Source organism: Thermobia domestica, chromosome 3 (assembly GCF_964235325.1).
Source record: "Thermobia domestica chromosome 3, izTheDome1.hap1.1, whole genome shotgun sequence".
Lineage (NCBI taxonomy): Eukaryota > Metazoa > Arthropoda > Insecta > Zygentoma > Lepismatidae > Thermobia > Thermobia domestica.
In genome coordinates, this window is record NC_137456.1 from 284910099 (window position 1) to 284922693 (window position 12595).

General features: G+C 35.1%; 1 protein-coding gene across 2 annotated transcripts in view; it reads left to right on the forward strand.

Annotated features, from left to right (window-relative positions):
• The window catches only part of Aasdh (Aminoadipate-semialdehyde dehydrogenase), a 76855-nt gene extending 75262 nt beyond the window's left edge, over positions 1 to 1593 (forward strand). For both annotated transcript variants that reach the window (XM_081752514.1, XM_081752515.1), the window contains exon 10: positions 890 to 1593. In XM_081752514.1, coding sequence (XP_081608640.1) covers positions 890 to 1477 — 588 coding nt within the window. In that variant the 3' untranslated portion in view covers positions 1478 to 1593. The remainder of the gene's footprint in view (positions 1 to 889) is intronic.
• Positions 1594 to 12595: the final 11002 nt, after the last annotated feature.

Genomic DNA, 12595 nt, shown 5'->3' on the forward strand with positions numbered 1-12595 from the left:
TATCACTGGTCTGCATAGTTGTGTTGTGAGTCAAGGAAAATTGTCTAAAGAGGACAACGAACTTGGTAGATCTTTGGGTAAGCTGATTCATACTGTTCTTGCAGGGAAATTATGGTCTTATCTTTATCCACCACACGTACAGAATACCATTTGTTGTAAGTTTCGTCATACCCGTTTTCACTGACAAACTAATAGTAAATTTATGCTTCCTTTTACCTACACAAAGTACATCCTGAAGAATGAATTATGTCGTGAGATCTGTCGTTTCACTGTACTAGATTATTCAAACCTAAGGCTTCAACGAAGACAAAAACTAAGCGAACAGCAATAAAAGAAGGACGACAGTCTTAAAACAGTTTTTTTCTATTTTGTTACAGTTTAGCACGCAATAATAAAGCACACATATTCAGAACATAATTTGACTATTGCATGAACAAGTCATTCTTTGCCCCGTTTCCCCCAAGTAAATATTGAGCTCTTATTTGATGGTGAGAAAAGACATACATACTAGAGAAAAAATTCAAAATAGTTTACAATACATATTTTGTGTTATTGCTTAATAATTCTGTTGTGTTCAGAAATTAAAAATAGTGAAAGGCGTAAATCAGCTTACCCTCTCTCAAGGCAAAATTCTAAGGACCAGAAGTAGGCTCAACGTGACTTGATAACTTAATCAGCCATATATATATGATACGATGACTATTGCTAATTAATGCTCTATTTTCAACAGTTACTAACCAATAAACATGTTCCGATAGGTAAAGTATTAAATATGAACACGATTTATTGATGTACTTGCTTTGAATTTGAGAACTGAAATATATTAGAAGATACGTCTGGCATATAGTATAATACTTCTGATTACATGTTCAATTGTTTTTGATTGCAGCTATGGAATTTTCAAGCAGGAGGCAGTGTATTTTCTTCGTTTTGTGTTCATCACGCAGAGGAGCAAGGAAACAGTTTGATTGTGTTTGGCTGCCACGATAGTCACATCTACTGTTTAAGAGAAAATGGTGCTCTGTTGTGGAAACTAAAAGTGGATTCCCCAGTGTATGCAACGCCGTTTATTTTCCCCGTGTGTCAAGGATCAAGTTCGAATTTCAGGCGGAACTCTAGTGCGGATTTTTCGGATAGCGTTCAAGCAGGTACAAGTGAAAATACTCAAGCAGATTACCACATAAGTGACTATATGGCACAAAGTACAAATTCCAAAGGGTATACCAGTGACAATTTTTATACAATGGGTTCTGCCCAAGTTGATCAGAAACGCGGGAAGGAAAATAGTAGAAACGATTCGTTCTGGGTAATTGCTGCCTCTGTGAAAGGTTCAGTTTATTTGATGGATCTCATGACAGGGAAACTGAATCATTATTACTCACTTCCGACCGAGGTGTTCTCCTCACCTGTAGTGTGCAATAATCAGATAGTCATTGGCTGTCGAGACAATTATTTGTATTGTTTAGAAATCATTTAGGAAGTTACATGAATGAATGTAAGTACAAAAGGAAAATGTGTAATTATTTATGTTAATAATTATTACTGATTTGTAATAAATACACAATGTCCAATAAATGTTTTTGAACATTCTTATTTAGTGGTCCTCAGACTTCCTTCGTATTCGTTTCTTATACATAAAAGTAAAAAGCGATGACCCGTTTTCTTTTTCTAACCTCACCCATCCTTATTGTATTTGTAAAAGTGAAGGTAAACACTATTCAATTAAACTTAGGAATGCGGCTCAATTTTTATTAATACTGAAATTTTCAATGTAACCCCTACCTTCATCAGTGTTTTTTTACATCTGTTCAGTCGCATCTCATTGCTTCTGTTATACAATGAAAAATTTTAGGTACAATATGATTGAACCGTATCATGATGAATATAATAGGTTCAAATGCGCTAATGTCCCTGTTTCCATCATGGGACTTCAATTGTATTGTGAAAAATTTTTACCTTATAGTTACACTTGCTTATAACATACTGAATAAACTAAATAATTAAAGACATGCCGCAGTAAATATTTTATAATAACTAGAATAGAATACGCTACTGATTTATCACTTTCACTAATAGATCGAAATAACAGATGTGTCTTGCTTAATACTTTTTGATTTGGAAAGATTCCTTGAGCCATGGTACTCTAGATGCGATAATCTACTAGACATGTTGAATTCACTTGAATCCATTCATGGTTAAATCATAAATATCAATTTACTGTGTCTTCTTTAATGGAACTGTAAGAAACAACACTAGACTTAGTAAAACTTGTTATAAATTTTGCTTGTTTTGGTACCGAAATGCTACGTAAGAAACCACAACTTTTGTAACCCTCCTTTTCCCTCATAAATGGAGTCTCATATATATATACATTTCTTTCTATGTAAGATTTAGTTTCGTAAAGGACTTTGATACTTTGATTTCCTTACTCGTGTGTTTTGAGGCATTAAGATGTCTTCACAGGTGTGACGTGGTTGGATCGTCTTCCTTGACTACTCGTGACTGTTCTTTGATTCTAGTAGCTATGTGTCTTGATTATATCAATGTAGGATTGATTACACGTACAGTCCACCTGATAGTGTTAGTCGATCTAAGAAATACTCTTGTAATCATACAACGTTTTCCATACTTCTGATGATTTAACAGAGACATTGAAACCTAATTTTTTGGCCACCTTTTGTAATCTGTATATGAGACTTGGTCATAGTGGTAAAGAAATCCATTGATAAGTGTTGTGTTTCTGGATTGATTGATTGATTAAAATGTTTCTTGTGTATTGCCAAAGATTCATTTTGTCCCTTTTGTTAAGGTGTCCTCATTGTAACATTTTTTCCTAACTTAAGTATATTCTACATGGTTTCTCCTGTTCCTGTTCCTGAGTTATTGTGCTGAAGACCACTAGCGCAAATCCCGGGTGGTTGAGGGGTTATGTCCCCTCCAATCTTGGAACTATGGGGTCTGAACCCCCCAAATAATCAGATCCGAAATGTGTTTTTGGGGAGAAAATGTGATGATTTGTGTCCGATTGCCACAAAGGAAAGTGAGATGAAATTGATGCCCTCCCCCCTTCTCCAGAATAAGCCTCTAAACTGCCCGCCTTGCAATGTTGAAGACAACTCTGATCCTCCACAGCATTGTTTTTCAACTTCACAAATAGTTTGAACATCACTTTAAAAAAAACGCCCCCCGTGTTGAAAACAGATTTGCACGCCGTTGCTGAAAACAGAAATAATTTTTTTTTCCATACATTACTTTTGGTCAAACATCAGTGAATTAATTTCTGATAAATGTAGAAGTCATACACATTGGATTTTCTGCGAATGGAAATTAAGAATTTGTTTTCATATCCGTAAATATACAGATCAAGAAACTAAAACTGTTATTATCTGATTCGTGTTCTGACGTAAATTTTAATTTTTCATGGACTACAGTGTTTCAAAAATAATGACCTTGTTTTAGAACTTTTCATCTGTGTAGCCATATTCTGCCAATAAATAAAACTTTCAACATTTGAATAGGTGTTGCAAGTAAAATCTTTAACGTTCCAGGGTTATGTCGTTTAGGCTAAAGAAGATGAATGATTATGAAGAAATTAGCGGAATGGTACTGTGGGTCCGACACTACATTGTCCACCACAAACTCATTTGGCCAGGAGATCGATCATTGAACCCTCACACCAAAGGTGAGCGTTTTGCCGCTGAGCCACCGTGCTCCTCTAAAATTTTCAAATGTTTGCTTCTAGATGTCACTGCTAACGCTCAATTAGACGCTAAACTTAGTCGTTCCCAAGATGGTGTCTATGCGACAAATGAGACTGGTATTCTTGAATTTAGCAAGACTTGGTCCGTGATTGTGGTGTATAGACAACGTAACAAGGTTGATTCACTAGTGTCAAAGAACATCCTTAATTGATGTCTACAAATGCTAAGAAGCAGCGTAAAGGAAAGAGCTAAGTGCGACCCCTCTCCTTCAGAGGAAAATGTGCAACGAATTCAGCATACTTTTCATCGAGATCAGCATAAATCAGCTCGTCCTGCTTTTGCTGTCATCAATTATACGACTGTTTAGCGTTTGTATGTGTGTGAAGATTATGATTGCTTGTGAGGCCATACAGATTACTGCTGATGAAAACCCTTCATGCAGATGACAGTAGGAAACAGATTTCTGTTCTATGTTCTTCCAGGACATGGGAGAATCGTACCGTGGTTGATTTTTAATGATGAAACGCTGTTTCGTGAAGTAGAGTTTCAAAGTTTCACGTCACCATGTTCTCACATGAGGACTTGTGAATCCACATGAAATTGTACAGCATGTGTGTATTTTTAAAAATAAAATTAAAAAAAGTTTCATACAGTTTGTGTTAGATTAATGGCCTTTTTTTTAAAAAAAAAAAGAAAGAAAGAAAAAGAAAACTCTGCAACAAGAAATTCCGATCTTAAAATGCAGCAGGATTTTTTCTTCAACTGAGTGAAAACCCTTAAACTTTCATTTTTCAGCGAAATGGAATGTTGGCGTACCTAAGTTCGTCAGTTTTCTAATGAGACATTCAACTTGGATAGAGCGTGGAAGAGGCAAATACTTAGCACTACACTCTTGGCCCCCAAGATCTCCAGACATTAAACAATATGGGGATAAGTAATGTAGAAGACTTGCCAGTGCTTTTCCTTGCACACATATGCCTGTCTCGCACAATCTTGAATAGAATTGTCACATGGTGGTTGTTCCTCAAATTTAGTACGTAATTGCCACTGGACGGTAGTAACTGACTAACATTCATGAAATGTTGTCATACAAAACATTTGACTGCAGTTCACCGGCATTTTAGCGCACTGCGCTCCAAGCGAGGAAATGTACAACTACATAAACTGCATATCAAAGACGAAAACTGCAAAAGTATCGGTACCATGAGTGCAATTGTGTACTACTATCTAGATCTATTTATCTTTTAAGTTTTACGTCCCCCGGTTATGCCGGTTAGGCTAAAGAAGACGGTGATAAATGGTGGAATGAAGAAAGTGGGAGGAAACGGGAGAACCCCGAGAAGACCCACTAGCATGGTGTTTGTCCACCACAAAGTCCACATGGCGCGAGCTGAGATCGAACCAGGGACCCCAAGCACCGGAGGTAAACGCTCTACCACTGAGCCATCGCGCCTCCTTGTGTACTACTATGAAGTGTATTGAGCATGATAAGCAGCTGAAATCTCGATAACCATATTGAATAGTCCTATATGCATTGACACGAGCTTTGTGCAGTATAGTAGAAAGCATTGTATTGATAGCTATAGCTTTTAAACTTTTTTAAAAAATATCTACTGCAAGGGATGTAACGTTTCATATGAAATCTGATTTTTTAAAAGTATTACAGATGGATTTAATCAGAAATTCTATTTTTAATCTCCACTTTATTTTCTATATATTAGGTCTCTCTCGTGAATATATAGTCTAGGAGAATTAGACAAATAAAAGGACAAAACTTCGGAAAAATCCCAACCATGTAGATTTTTATGGAGTTCTCTATTTTGATGTCAGCATATCCTGAAAAGAATCCTAAGTTTGTTTTTCAGGAGTTTTTTTTTTTTTTTTCAATGATATCTGTCTATTTTTCGAGGAAAACAGTTATGAGAAAAATCGTAGTTGACAAAATTCTGAGCAAAAAGATCCCTAGCGGTAAAATTGTAATATAAGATTGTTTTAGATACGTACTTTGTTTTCACATTACCCTAGGGGTAGAATACTGAGCGGTTTTTATGTGGTATCCGCAGTAGACCTAATCTACATCGAAATAGAATTTTAAAAAGTCAGTGTAAATTATTCGGACTCCAGAAGCTTTTTATTTCTTCCTCAGCGATCCCACATTCTCATTCCACCAAATTTTCCTTCGTCATTCACTTGGCTTAACCATCAATTTCCCTTAGCCTAAAGGGCATAATCGTGGGACGTTAAACTAAAAGATTTCAATTTATTAATATATCCATATGTTGATTCTATCATTTCTGGAACTAAGAAAACCACTGGATCTATTTCTGTATCGATATCTGCATTATTTTCTCTTCCTTCATTCTCCACGTTTAAACATAATTGCCCACGAATGCACGAATGCACTTGAGAACAGCATAGATCTTTTTTTTTTTTTTTTCAGTTGCAACTCGCATTACAGCCTTTAGTGCTATTGTAAAACTATTATTTATTAATTGGTCAGGTGTCAGTGACAAAAAAAAAAAAAAAAAAAAAAAATGAATGAGTTCTAATCTGTTGTTAATTGTTCATCCCCAATCTTCAGTATTTTAACTCATTAGAGGAGTCCGGGTTTCCATGCATAAACAAACCCCGAGATATGCATGCAAATATGCACAAAAAGCATCAAAAATATGCATTAAAAATTTTAACATATGCACTGAAATATAAACTAAGAAAATAAACTTTCAATTTCTTATAAAAATATCTCACAATGACCTCTGTTGCTTGAACTACGAATGTCTTCTTCTGTAAACCCTCTGCGTTTATCAATGAGAAACGTTTTGTAGCTCCAAAAGTTCCTTTCTGCATCAGCAGAAGTCACTGGTACCTGTACATGTGAAAAACATCAAATGTCTTCCTGAGTTAGGTCTCGCAATTTCATATTTTCACCATTAAGTACATTTGCAATGTTACAGATTATTTTAGCACCCTAGATTTTTGCCTAATACTTAGGGAAGTTAATCTGACACTACTTTCGCAACACCGTAAGTTTCACTGAACAAACTCTGCTATACTTCGTCCAACAGGGAGAATGAATGCTGCAAAGCCTTGTCACTTCATTCCAACTGTCTGATAATTTCAGTTTTCTCCAGAAGTGGTTGTGTATGTACTTAATTTTGTTCTCAATGCCACTTGTAGAGAAACATTTTTGTAACACATAAATAGCTGTTGCATCATGGGATTTAGTTAATTTTCACTTTATTAAAGTTATTTGTATAAGACGACACAGCTTCTAGCCACAAGCCCCATCGGTTAAAACTGGTTGCGGAGGTAGTGGAATACTTTTCACAATTTCGCGTAAGATACGTACGCGCGATGAAACTTTCACAAATACTTTCTTTATATTTGACACAAGCATATCTACTTCCGGATATTGGCACTTGATACAACATTTTATTCTACATCTGCATTTACAAAGTGATTCAGTTTACTTTAAATATAACCTACTTTCTTATGATATAGGTCTGAAATATGCTAGTATCCAGTAATAAAATGCGGAACAGTGGAAATATGCAGTATTCTGCAGTTTACGAAATATGCATGCACATCGAAACCTACTCAAAATTTTCATTTATATGCACTATCATGCGTTCCAAAGGAACCCCTACAAGTCCGTCGGAAAATGCTTTCCATACGTTTCTGTATGTTATTATAAACATGCATTTTGCATATAAATCCGAGCTGTACTCATTAGCAAGCCATTTTTGCATCTGGAGATCGTCTCTAAATAAATATTGCGTTGCACTGAATGTGGGTGGTAAATTAGTTTATTAAGTGTCGTTGTCCTTATAAATGAATAGTATCTGTACTTATCAGTTGATTTTTCGTTCAGTAGAGCATTGTAGATTACCAGAAGCACATGCCCTTTTAGTAATTTATTCTTGTGAACTATGTGATGTTTTGAGACTTTGGCACAATCCTGTAAAATACTTACGATTTTGAAGAAACTTCGTAATTTTCTGTGCTAATCACCTGTCCCTGAAGGTCACATGAGGATTCAAACACAATAAATAATATACTCTATAACATTTAGTTCTTCTGTAGATCATTTTAGAGTATTTTAGAGTATTCATTTTAGAGTATAGAGTAGAGGTATTCATTTTAGAGTAAAAATCTAATATAATTTTATTACCTTGGAAGTCATATATAACTACAGTGCTGAGCGCTATTTCTGTTCATACATAATTCAGTCTGTATTTTCTAAAGATTGATTGAATGAAAAAAATCAAAGGACCTTTCCTGTGTAGAATTTTATAAACAACATTTTTTAACTATTCTATCAGGTCTTGTTTTGTAGGAGAAGGAGTGGAAGTCTGATGAAGACACAGTTATTGTGTCGAAACTGTTACGTGATTGTGTGTTTTGTTACATATTATCACATAGCCTTGCTCAGTGTATTATTGTGTTTTAGTAACATTTTTTATATCTAATTTTCGAGACAATTGCAAGAAAATTACTCCCTAAAAAATTAAAAACCCATGGCTCAAATTAAGAGTACTTTCCAGGATTTACTGAGAACCTTAAAATAAAGGTCTTTACAAAAATCCAGCTTGCCCGGAATATTTTCGAGGTGAAATTCTAATTTTATTGGGCTAATGGGATAGCGAAAGCACCCTTGACGCAAGAGATGTGAATTCGATTCCTGGTGGAAGCTGATATGGATCGGATTCAACGTTAAGCTGCGAGTCCACGTCTTTCATAGCCTCAGTGCTGAAAAGGGACATTAAACTGCAAATAAACCAACTAATGATTTTCTGTATGCAAGGTTAAAGTGTATTAAAATCTATCCGTACCTCTCAAAACGTTTGACAAACGACTAATCAGGATTATGTACAAAATCAGTTTCTAATAACTGTAACAAAAAATAAATAAATAATGCATCTACAAACAACGGCGCACAGTGTGACATTTTGCCAATCTAGGAGGACAAAATTATTATACCAAGAATCTGTCACATTAAAGTGACGCAAGGTACGTTTCTGGGGTACTGTACAGTAGTAGTAATAACTGAACCCATGCTATTGAACCCTATATTTAAAAAAAATAAATAAATAAATAATAAAATAAAAGTAGTAACAAATCCTCGGCAACAATAACAACTTTCGTAGACACACGTTAAATAAAAAGGAAGAAAGGATTGTTCACATAAAAACGACAACGAGAGGAAAGTTGATTGTAAAACACAGTAATGACCATTAGTTATTGAAACAAAGCATGGAAACATTATCTTCTTCTTTTTTTTTTAACCCTCTATTTCCCCCTGCCTTTGCCAAGTTCTTTTGCTCTTATTCATAGCAGACGCAACTGCCTCTTACCAATTTGTTCTCTCGCTTCTATTTTTTCTTTTATTTTGTTTCTTTCTTCTTTTCTTGTTTTGAAACTTCAATAGGATGAGGCGAGGTTACTATTTTTCTTTTTGGCATGATACCTTATTAGTATAGGTCATAGGCGTCTCTGGCGGGGGAACGAGGGGGTCGCCCCCCCCCTATATTTTGAAGTACAAAATATTAAATATGTTGGGCCAGGTAGCACCATTTTAATCACTTTCTTCGATGTCCCCCCAAATTTTACATGCCAGAGACGCCAGTGGTTTAGGTCATGCCATATACAGTATTTTCTCATTTTATTAATTTATAATTTATTATTTTTATTACAAAAGAAAAAGGAAAAAACACAAAGTTCATCATGCAAAGTGGACTCGCATAATTGAGAATTAAAAAGAAACAGGCTGAGAATAGAACAAAGAAACAAATACACAAACAAAAGACAATTATTTAGTATACTGACTACTTTTTGATTTCCTGTTTCTCACCACTTTTGTTCAATATTTATTAATTGTTTTCATTTATCACATAGTCCACTTTATATAACACAACACAAAATATAACATAATTTGGACTATAAAACTATTTGGACAGTCAAACATTATACTGACTTGTAAATTATTTACAGTACATATAGCGCTACTGCTGAGTTAGTTGGCCGTTGAGTCATCTGATGAAAATCGATGTTCGTTGGAAGTGTGCAAAGAAGGCTTATCCAATAAATCAAGTACCTCTCCATCGATACGACTGTGTTTTGTTTTTGGAGCAAATTGTTAACTTCCAATGACTGGATCAGAGATAATGAGAAGTATGTGGAGCATATCCTTATTTGTATTAGTTCTTGATGTTTTCCTCGTTAAGAATTTCCTGTATTACCTGTGGTGCTTATTTCTGATCTCTTGTTCTTCCTCCGAAAACTCACTAATAGGAAGAATACAAGATGAGACTTCTTCATCATAGTTCCTCTCTGTGGGGAGGCACTTCAAAGTTCACTCACAATTGAAGCAGAATACCTCTTTCTTTTTTTATCTTAAGTTTTAGTTAAATGGTCAACGACAGTTCCTCATGGCTCGTTTCTTCAATGAGAACCTTCATTCTGCGTTTCTTTGACTTTCAGCTGCAGTCACTGAAGAGCTTGTGTGGCCTTCCAACATGACCTTGGGATGTACTAGGCTGCAATGTCATGAGGTCACGGAATTGAAGACTTCTTTCAAGCCAGGTGGAATTATTTTGCAGAAAACTTTCGAGACGTCTTGATGCTGTCTTCCACTTTACTTCAAGTTTGTGACTAAAAATCCTAAGTGGCGCCTTAATAGATGATAAATCATCATCAGATAATGGAGAGTAGCCAACTGATCACTTAACATGCGTCAGTAAGGCATCAAATATCGTCAAACATGAATTCTGAACCCATATCTCAAATAAAGTGTGATAGGGAATTTGCAGCGCCATTGTACTTAAAAACCAAAATCCTTTAAGTGCGCAAATTTGCGCAACAACTCTTTTCATTTTCGAAAAGTCTGAATTCTCAGCAATAACTTACATACAATTTAATACTGGAATAATGCGGAATAATACAATAAAACTCAAAGCCCTTTTTTTACATTTCAATATAATTGTGTGTTTATCACTTACAGTTTTCCGTACCTTCTTTCGGAACGAACAAAATGTTTTGAAACGAAACACTACAATTCAGAACAGACGTAATATGACCAACAATACATCCCCACTTTCCTTTCGCTGTTACATGACTCGTGTGATCCACACTGGGCAAGCAAAGTCGCATCACAGATTTTCGAACGCGCACTACGAAACCACTGAGCAGGTGTACCGACAAGTTTGGGTTTATCTATGGACTAGATTAAATAACAGAATTGGAAACAACTGTTCTTTCGATAAACCGTGGTTATTCTATTATTGGAATAACTAGCAGTTATATGTATATTAATAACTTGGAAAAATGGATTTTGTCCTCCTAGATCATCAAAATGTCACACTGTGCGGCGCCGACTTTCCAAAATTTATGTGGGTGCATATCAATGGTGGGACATGTTATATGTTTTCAGGCGAGTGTCGATATTTTTTGATTGATTTCCTTTTAGTTAAAATCTTTTATGAACACTGTCATAAAAGGCTGTGCTCGATTATACTGTATTCACAATATAGTTTCATTTTTTATGTGGGGACTGCCTTTGACTAGGCCAGAGACAGGCAAAGAAGAGGGCAAGGTGTTGCTTAGTTGCCTTTTCATGGACACATTTGAAATAAAAATTGTTTTAGAGGTTAGAAATTTTAACTTTCATCCCAATATTTTAATTGCTTCTTATTTTTTGATAATGGCAAGTAAGAAATATTTATATTATATTGTTCCTATCAAACTAAAAATCTTGTAGATGCGCCGCATCTACGAGATTATTTGTGTGTGCTGGAGCCCCGGAGCACCCACATAGTGGGTGCCCATGCCTACAAATAAGGGAGTATTTCAAACTACTGTATCAGAAAAAAAAGTTTCGTTATAACTGAAAACCTTATTATCTACAGAATGATTAATAAGTGAAATAAAAACGGATCTATTAATGACTGTTGCTAATGATAGATTATTATTTTACATTCAACGTGAGTTTCGTGTTGATGTGTTAAATGTTCATTGGTTAAATTTCAGTATTTTCAAACGCTATTTTATGTCTGTATCAGCTGTTTATCAATTTCTTATCAATCAGATAATGACAAAGCACGATGTAGAAATATATTTAAGAGAAAGACTGTTCATTATCTATGTCAGTGTTGCCAATTAAACGACTTTGTCGCTAGATCTAACGACTTTTCATGCTCTTTAGCAATAAAATAAAAAAATAAAAAAAATAGTAGCAATTTGTGATTTTTGAAAATTTCTTTTCATAAATTGACAAGATAGCTCAAGAATGGCGCACTATCGATAATTTACAATAGTAAGACAGAAGATACCGTCATTCTGGATAGAAGTAAGAAAGTACCACTAAGATTTTCATACAAAGCTCTTTGGCGATTTCTGCAATTTAGTTTTCACAGTTTTATCTTTACCTCGTTCTAACGCAGAAACGGAACTACTCAGGCCGTCATTTCAGACTTCATTTGAGGGGGGCAAAAACACTACCGACATGAGATTTTCACGTTTTGTACTAGTATATTAATAGACAATCGATTAAAGTATATGTATTCCTCAAACTCTTGGGGGAGCAATTGCCCTTCCCCCTAAATGATACCCCTGGAACAACTATTTAGTAGTATGAGCAGAGTACAATTCAAATGGTGTAATAGGCTTGTGTTGTGTATGTTAAATCCCATGTGAAAAGTACATCATTCCTTAAAATCATTTTGTACGTACATAATGTAAATACCTACGAACTTCAACAAGAAACCATTAAACGAATTGGAACGATGGTACACTCACGTCCAAAATTATTGTCGCATGTCTATAAATATGTTGTTGGAGGAATATAATTTGATAACGAATTCGACCGGTATTTCTTATAATGTTAGTAGGTGTATACT